Source organism: Thamnophis sirtalis, unplaced genomic scaffold (assembly GCF_051295495.1).
Source record: "Thamnophis sirtalis isolate CommonGarterSnake01/CBP01778 unplaced genomic scaffold, rThaSir2_p1.2 scaffold_13, whole genome shotgun sequence".
NCBI classification, from domain to species: Eukaryota; Metazoa; Chordata; class Lepidosauria; order Squamata; family Natricidae; genus Thamnophis; species Thamnophis sirtalis.
The window spans coordinates 58,524,984-58,533,845 of record NW_028261393.1 but is presented as its reverse complement, the minus strand read 5'-3'; the positions used below and the strand labels follow the sequence as shown (position 1 = coordinate 58,533,845).

Sequence of the window (8,862 nt, the reverse complement as noted above, 5' to 3'; positions counted from 1 at the left end):
AAAGCCAGGAAGAACAGCCACAAATCCCAGACAATCTAACCATGGGGGGCATCACTCCCCAAGCTGCCAGTCTAAGGCTGACTTCTCCCTCAAGAGGCCCATCTAGATGACCTCTGGAGCCCCACTAACTTTTTTCATTCCACCTTCCAAGGGTGCCAAAAAATCCAGGCCTCCCTCCCTCCTTCGTTCCTCCCTTTTCCTTTGTTCCTCCCCTCCCCTCCCCTGGTTCCTTCCATCCATCTCGGTCATGATACCAACCCTACGGGGTGCTGATTCTCCCCTTCGAGGGTCAAGAGCGCGACCATGCCTGCTGGGGTGGTAGGAGAGCAGAGTTCCAGTATTTGAGGGGCTGCCCCAAAGAAGAGGGGCTCAAAGCCCCTGAAGGCAGGACAAGAAGCAATGGGTGGAAATTAACGAAGGAGAGGGAAGCAATTTAGAACTAAGAAGAAATTTCCTGACAGTCAGAACATTTAATCAGTGGAACAGAAGTTGCCTCCAGAAGTTGTGAATGCTCCAACAGTGGAAGTTTTAAAGAAGATGTTGGATAACCCTTTGTCTCAAGTGGTGTAGGGTTACCTGCTTGAGGGTGGGGGGGTGGACTAGAAGATCTCCAGGGTCCCTTCCACCTCGGTTACTCCGTAAAGCCAGGCGGGGCGTGAAACCCGCGGGCGCCCCTTGCAGAAGCGGGTAAGGAAGGCAGCGCCGGGCGAAAGGCGAGACGGGGGGCAGGAGTAAGAGTGGGGGGCGGGAGGGGCGGGGCCGTTGCAAGGGCCTCCCCCTCTTCCCTCCCCCTCCCTCCCTCCCTCCCTCCCAGCTGGCCCGGCCCGGAGCGCTCCAGCAAGCGGAGGGTCCCGAGCGCGCAGCCGAGCCGCAGGTTTCGCCGCTCCGCCCGTTCGGAGCCCACGCCGTGTCCCGCCCCTTCCACGCGTGCCCGGCCGGCGCGCTCCTCCTCCTCCTCCTCCTCCCGCCGCCGCTTCTCCCGCCGCCTCCGTCCCTCTCCAGCCGAGGAAGAGGCTCGCCGCCGCCGCCGCCGCCCCGCTCGCCCAGAAGCGCCCCGCGCGACCCCCCCGGGGAAGAGAGAGAGAGAGAGATGGCCGGGACGCCCCCTCGCCTGCTGGCCCTCGCCCTCCTCCTCGCCCTCGCCCTGAGCGGCCGAGGTAAGCCTGCCCGGGTCGCCCCTGCTGCAACCTGGCGCCCGCGCTCGCCTTTGTGCCCCGCGCCCCCTTGGAGGCTCTTCTCCCCGGGGTGGGTGGCGGGACTGCGGGGGGGGGGGCAGATCGGTGGCATCCCCAGCTGGGTTGGGCTGGTGCATCATTGCGCATGATCCCCCGCCCCCCCACACCCAGGAGAGAGAGGGGGGGGCTGCCATTAGGCCTGGCGGGGATGGATGGATGGGGGGGGGGGAGAAAGAGAGATCGGCAAGAGGATCTTCCCTCCCCAGAGACCCTTGAAAGAAAGCCCGTTGGGTGGGGGTCTCGGGAAGGGCGCAGCGGGCCTGCGAGGGATTTGTGGGTGGGTGGGTTGGGAGGCGGCTTTTCCCCGCTGGCCGAGGCCCTGTAGCCCCCTCCCCACCTTTAACTCCATTGTGGCCCGATGGAGCTGAGTTGGGGGGGGCGAGGCATGGCGCATTGTCGCAGCTTCTCTGCAAAGGGGGGGGGGTTGGATTTGCCGCCGCCTCGAAGGGGGGGAAAAGAGGGGGGGGGTTGGAAGGAGAGAGGACCTGTTAAGACCTGGTTGGGGCGGGGGAGAAGAGGGGAGGAAGGGCGTGACGCCCCCCTCCCTCCCTCCCTCCGCCGCCAGGTTGCTCAGCCTGCTCTCCCCAATCCCGGAGGGGCCGCGGTAGCCAGGAAGCCTCCGGTATCCTCGGCTGTGGGTGTAGCGCAGTCCCGGTGGGATCCCCCCCCACCCTCACTTTGGGAAAATGAAAAGGGCTCCGTCTCTCTCTCGCTCTCTCACACACACACACAGACACAAAGACAGACACGGGTTCGCCTTTGCAGAAACCGAAGCAGCCTGGTTCCGATACCATTTTCATGCCCGCCCCGCTTGCCGTATCTCCCACTCCCTTCCCTCGGAACCTTCCAGGAGAACAATAGAGAACCCCTTCCTGAGCTTGGCAGGAGGTGGGGGCGGGTCCCCCCTAGCTTGGGGAGGGGAGGAAGGAAAGGCTCCTCCGGAGAGAAGGCACTGATTTGGGGGGGAGGGGGGAGGCTTCTCCCTGTGGCCAAAATAGGATCCGCGTTCTGGGTTCGATGCTTGTTTTAACGGGGTGGTGGGGATGCCATTTGGGGAGCTGGGTTTTCTGGCTGTGGAAAGAGAGATTTCGCTTATTGGTGGAAGAGGACGGGTCCTTCCGTGCAAGCTGCAAAAGAGGGGGAGGCTGGCTATTGTTGAAGAATAGATTTTTTTTTGGGGGGGGGACCTGCCTTATCCTGCAGTCTTTTCCATGTGCAGCCTGGGTGAAAAATTGCTGCCTGGAAAGGGGGGAGAAGCCTGCAGTGCATCTCAGGCGGTCACACCCCCCTCTCTCCCCTTGTCTGTTGGCTGCAAGCAAGGGGCATTTCTCCAGGTTCAGGTTGCCATGCCTTCCGTAAGGATGCCACGCCAGGTCCATGCCTCCATCAAGGGTGGCCAGGGATGCAGCAAGAACACAAGAGGGTGGGTTTATTTAATTTTTTTTTGGGGGGGAGGGGAATTTGGAGAAGATAAAGATGGCGAGGGGGGAAGAAAAAATAAGGAAGAAGGAAAAGGGAAATAACTTCTCCAAGGGAATCATCAAATCAAAATTTTGGAAAATTTGGGTGTGTGTGAGTGGAGGAAATGCCATATGAAAACAAGAGCTGCATAGGTAATAATAATAACAATAATAGTAACAACAACAACAATAATAATAGATTACGGGCAGCAGCATGCCAAACTAGCAACAATGGTGCATTGGAAGATTTGCAAGAAATATCATCTGCCTGTAAGCAAGGACTGGTGGGACCATGAAACAGAGAAAGTCATAGGAAATGAAGAAGTTAAATTGTTGTGGGACTTCAGAATCCAGGCAGATGGGACTTAGCAGTTGTCTATAAGAAAGAGGAAAACAATCTGGATCGTGGATGTGGCAGAGCTTGGAGACGGCAGAATAGAAAAGGAAGAACTGGAGAAGATAACAAAATACAAAGAAATAGAACGACGATGGCAAAGGCAAACAAGGATAGTAGCACCAATAGCAATTAGGCACCTTGGGTGCAGTCCCAAAACAACTGGAGCACCACTTGAACACCACGAGTGGCATTGACAAATTTGCCACCAGTCAATTGCAGAAGGCGGCTTTATTTGGAACGGCTTCCATCCTGTGACGATATGTATAACATCGTCAAACATCCAGATTTGCCTATCCCAAGTCTTTGGTAAGGACTCAATTGGTAGACAAAAATGCCAAACCCAGACTCAACATCTGGCTGACGACGACGATGATGATGATAACAACAACAACAACAATAATAATAATGTATAATTGTATGTAATAATTCAATAATAATTGAATATGTACCACACTTTACATCCACAAAGTGACATCGACAGGTTGTACCTGCCGAGAAAAATAGGGGGCTATTGCAAATCCATCAAACTGTAGAAGAAGAAAAATGAAGTTTGAATGATTATGTGAACCAAAGTACAGAAAAATTGCTGCAGGCTGTGAAAACAGAGAACAGCATAAAAACAACAGAAACAAAGGCAGCATATAAGGAAAAACAGCTGGATGACAGATTAAATAAATGGAAAACCAAAGCTTCGCATGGACAGCACTCGAAAAACATCGAAGGAAAATGTGACCACAACTTGACATGGACATGGCTTAAGATGGGAACCATCCAGAAAGAAACGGAAGGTTTCATACTGGCTGCTCAAGAACAAGGACTGCAAACTCAGGCCATGAAAGCGAAGATACAAAAATCCACCGACAACCCAAACTGCCGACTTTGCAATAACAAAGTCGAAACTGTTCCCCATTCACATATATGAATGCAGCAAAATTGCACAAACTGATTACAAAGCTAGACACGACCGAGTTGCTAAATTAATCCACTGGTCATTATGTAAAAAATATGATTTACCCGTATCCAGAAAGTCATGGGAACCTAAAGTGGAATAAGGTATCGAAAATGAGAAGGTGAAGATCTTGTGGGACTTTCAAATATGAACGGATCGTCATTCGGAGCACAACACGCCAGATATCAGGGTTGTCAAGGGCCAAAGTGTACCGTTGATTGATATCGCTGTTCCTGGAGATGCCAGGAAGTCGAAGAAAAAGAACTAGGAAAAATCACGAAAGATCGCAAACTACACGGCTATGGATGAAGCATGTAACCGTGATACCCATTGTCATCGGGGCACTTGGCACCATGTCCAGGAATTTTATAAAACACATCAAGAAATTCCTGCAATAACACCAGCGGAACTGCAAAAAACTGTCCTACTCGGAGCATCGCACATTTTAAGAAGGTCCTTGGTTGATCCCTAGGATGCTGGCAGCAAACCATTAGCACCAGTCAATGGGATTTGTGACGCATCTATAAATGTTTACTTGACTTTCATGTTTAATGAATAAAGCATAACAACAACAACAACAACAACAACAATAATTCGAAAGGAAGAGCTTTACACCAAGAAGATGCCATTTGAAATATATTCGCTGTACAGTCTGGATTGAAAAAATGATGGATCAGTGGAAAGGGTTTGATTATTGGTCGATCTGACTTCTCAGGTAGTTTCTGGTGGCACCAACGTTTTGGACAATGGTAAGACAGGAATACATGGTGATGAAGAAGGAAGAGGAAGGAAGGAAGAGAAGGAAGAGAAGGAAGAAGAGAAGGAGACCAAGAACAAGAAGAAGATTGAAAAGAGAAGGGGGAAGAATTCACCTTTCATTTGTTTACTGCCTATTATTTATGTCTGGGGTATTTATTGTATACAGAATAGTCCAAACAATTGAAATAGACCAAAAAAATTCCAGCTGGCTAAATGGAATTGCCTAATCTTTCCCCCCTGACCATTGGGGTTATTTTCCAGGATCCTGCTAGGCAGGGGGTTGGACTAGAAGACCTCCAAGGTCCCTTCCAACACTGTTATTCTATTCTATTCTATTCTATATCATATTTCATCAAACATTATCGTCTTACGTCTTATCCCAACAATTCTTTTATTGCTTGCTTTTTAAACGTGTTGCTATTTTAATAGCCATCTCCCCCCCCCCCCACCAGGAGCCAGCTTTCCAGGTGGCGTGGAAACAGACAAAAAAAAGAAAAGAAATACAATGTGTTTGAAACTCTCCCCGGAAACGAACGATTACACAATTCTTTCAGAAGCCCTGGCCACCTAATTTGCTATGAAGGCAATTTGGGAGATTAGTTTATAAGGTCTTAAACAATAACCGTCCGTCACATTCCATTCGGATGGGTCTGTTCAGTGATATTGCAAATCCTCTTTTGTCTGCTGTCATCGTCCAGCCCCGTTGTTCTAGGGTTTTTTTTCCTTTTTTTGGCCGGACAGAGGATGTTGAAGAATTTGGCACACCTCATCTCATGGATGATGTGAAGATCAAAAGGAAATCTGGTTTAGAGGCTTAGATTCAAAATCAGGACCTACTTGGTGGTGGCCCCCAATCATGGAAAGGCCGCCTTTTGCAGGAGAATGGCTGGTGTTTGTCTTACAAAGGTTTTTTTTTAAAAAAAATATATGTTGACTTATTGAATTCATCTGATTTTCCATGCAGCTACATCAGTAGAGGTTAAAACATTGAGAAGAACCAAGGAAATCCACATCTCTCTCAGTTATGGATCGGTCAATATTGCCTATCCTATCCTACTTCACTGGGTGGTGGGGAAAAATAGATGCCACATCACACCCGTGGAGCAGAAGTTGCCTTCGGAGGTTGTGGGAGCTTCATCACTGGAGGCTTTCAAGAAGAGACTGGACGGTCAGAAATGCTTGGGGCGGGGGTTGGACCAGATCAGGGGCCCCCAGCCTTTTAGACCTCAGGGGCCCCTTAATGCATACTTTTAAATACCACAGACCACTAGTAGGATCTCCCTAATGACTGGCTGGGTTGGTGTGGCAAGGTGGTCATGTGACTGGGTGGGCGTGGCCAACTCGATGTCACTCATGTCGAGGGGCGTCTCACCAGTCTCTACTCGCCCCTCCAGCCACCCTTCCCTGCCCGCCCAGGCTCCTTGGGGCTCCAACAGGAGGCAGTTGCTGGAGCAGAGCAGCCACCAGGAAAAAGAGTTGGCAAAACAGCTCCGTTCAAATTGGATCTGGCCGAGAAGGAGGCTCAGCAGAAGCACCTCACTGAGGACTAGGAGCATAGGCTTTCCAAGCAGAGGGAAGACCTGCGGGAGTGCAAGGCCAGGTGCCGGCGCCTGGAGGCTCAGCGGGCTGAGATGGTCAGCCAGTTCCAGGCCAGGATGCAGTCCCACTGGAACGAGGCCCTCCGGCTCTTCGCCACCAGCGGCTCTTCCCTCCAGCCTTCGCCCAAAGCCCCCCACCAGGAGGCTGAAGCAGACCCCAAGTCGGAATTTCTGCCCCCCATAAAAAGACCCCAAAAGGGGAGACTCTCTGCAGCAACACAAGCATTCATTCCACTTATCTGGCCCAGGGGCCGTAGTTTGGGGACCCCCGATTTAGTGCAATATTAAAAAATGCAAATAATTGTTCTGCGGAACACCAAAATTTTCTCGCAGACCCCAAGTTGGTGACTGCTGGACTAGATGACTTCCAAGGTCCCTTCCAACTCTGTTAATCTGTAAATCTGTCAAATCTTGTGCCTCCGGCTCCTCAGAGAGCCAGAAGATAAATCTAACAAAGAAATGGGTGACTCAACCCTTGTTTGTAAAACTCTACTAAACCCAAACACTCCACAGTCATTTTTTTTTAATTGAAGTAAAAAATAAATAAATCTGTTCATCCCTACAAGGGAGACATAATCCAGATTTAGGGTTTGACCTAAATCTTCTCCATTTGGGTTGGTTTTCTCTTCGTGTCTGTGTGTGTGTGTGTGTTTTTTTTATGTTGGTCCACCCTGATTCTTTCGCCCCATCAAACCGTTTTCAGAAATTAACCAGACAAACGTGGCCACTTTTAACTGCGCAGAGACACCCAGAGAGGAACATTTGTTCATTTACGCCGGAGAGGAGTTCAGACACAGGAATAAAGGGTGGGTGGGTGTGGATAGGATGATATTGTTGGGAGGGGGTGCACTCCCCTTCTCTTCTCTACCTGAAAAGTGGTAGTGCCCCATTTCATTGTTAAAGTTAATTCCCCAATCACGGTTCAGCCAAAGGGCAGAGGGATCAGTTGATGTTTTCATTAATTAAGGCTTAACGGCCTCTAAGCCCTCCCATTCGCCACAGGGGTCCGGCCTTTTCTAGCCACACACCGGAGGCCGAACTGATTCCAATCTAAATTTATAGCCGAATCGGAGGGCATTTGGCACCCCTCTCCAGGGCCTGTCTCACCTTGGTTCCTAAGCGGGATGAGCGAAGAACCTTGGGATTGAGTGCCAAGAGGAGATATTCCGGGCAGGGTCACCCGAGCTGTAAGGTCATCCCATCTGCCCGGGTCAACTAATCAGGCCACTGTGCGGGGCAGCAGAGATCGAGAGAGATGCTGAAGGCAGAAGATCACGCTAGTCCAGTGTTTCTCAACCTTGGCCACTTGAAGATGTCCGGACTTCAACTCCCAGAATTCCCCAGCAGTGGTTAGGACAGTGTTTCTCAACCTTGGCCACTTGAAGATGTCCGGACTTCAACTCCCAGAATTCCCCAGCCAGCGAATGCTGGCTGGGGAATTCTGGGAGTTGAAGTCCGGACATCTTCAAGTGGCCAAGGTTGAGAAACACTGCTCTAGTCCCCGTGGCCAGCAGGGGGTCTCACATTTTGCTACCACCGGCTCACTCCACGCCCCCCACTCACTCCACAGGCACACGAGCCCCTTCCACGCACACACTTTGCTCCTGTGTGCGCCTTCCGTGCGTATGGTCGGCCTCTCAAACGTGCCTAAATAGGACGGCACAGAGCCAGGGAGGGTGGGCAGCCCCCCCCCCCCCACCCGCGATTCCCATCCGTTTGGGCGAACCGGCTGAATTCCACCTCCGACTGTGGCGAAGGCATCGTCAGGCGCCAATGGACCGCACCTTACGTTGCAATTCAGAAGTCAGGTGGTTCAGCAGAGCGGATTTGATTGAAATCAAGTCAATCTAAATCATGACTGAAACCTCTAGTAAAAAAGCCTTGATTTAAATCAAGTCGATTTAAATCGTAATTTTAAAAGAGCAGCTACCATCTCTGTGCCTCAGCGGCTCCTCCTCTGACCCACTGTCGACTCACCGACCCTCCCGTTCACTTTAATGGGGCGGCTGGTGGTGCCTCAGGGACACACCAAGGAGAGGGGCGTGGCGGGCAGCAGGTGAGTGGATGCCGCTAACAGGCGCTGCCAGGATGGGCCTGGAGTGACAGGTGCTCTTTCAATGTTGGCAGTTAGAATCCTTAATATTATTATTTGCAAACAAAATGAAGGTTTTCCTATTTGGCTTGCAGAGCTTGGACTCAGAAATGGAAATATAGCCTCATGCCACACAACTAAGCTCCGTTTAATGCCGAATAAACTAAGTTATTAATGTATCTCAAACAGAAAACTACCTTTAGATAGATTTTTACCCCAAAAGCATTTTATTCAAATGAATGCAATAAAAAAAAATCTGATTTAAATAAAAAAATCCAACTTAAATTTTAAAAAAATCTGATTTAAAATTTAAAAAATCTGATTTAAATAAAAAAATTCAATTTAAAATTTTAGAAATCTGATTTAAAATTT

The 8,862-nt window shown here is 50.3% G+C and overlaps 1 protein-coding gene across 2 annotated transcripts in view; it reads left to right on the top strand.

Annotated features, from left to right (window-relative positions):
• The first annotated feature begins 838 nt into the window (after positions 1–838).
• CD99L2 (CD99 molecule like 2) overlaps positions 839–8,862 on the top strand; it is a 29,502-nt gene continuing 21,478 nt past the window's right edge. The window contains exon 1 of one of the 2 annotated variants that reach the window (XM_087728331.1): positions 839–1,157. In XM_087728331.1, coding sequence (XP_087584457.1) covers positions 1,091–1,157 — 67 coding nt within the window. In that variant the 5' untranslated portion in view covers positions 839–1,090. The remainder of the gene's footprint in view (positions 1,158–8,862) is intronic. The other variant, XM_087728332.1, reaches the window with a different exon arrangement.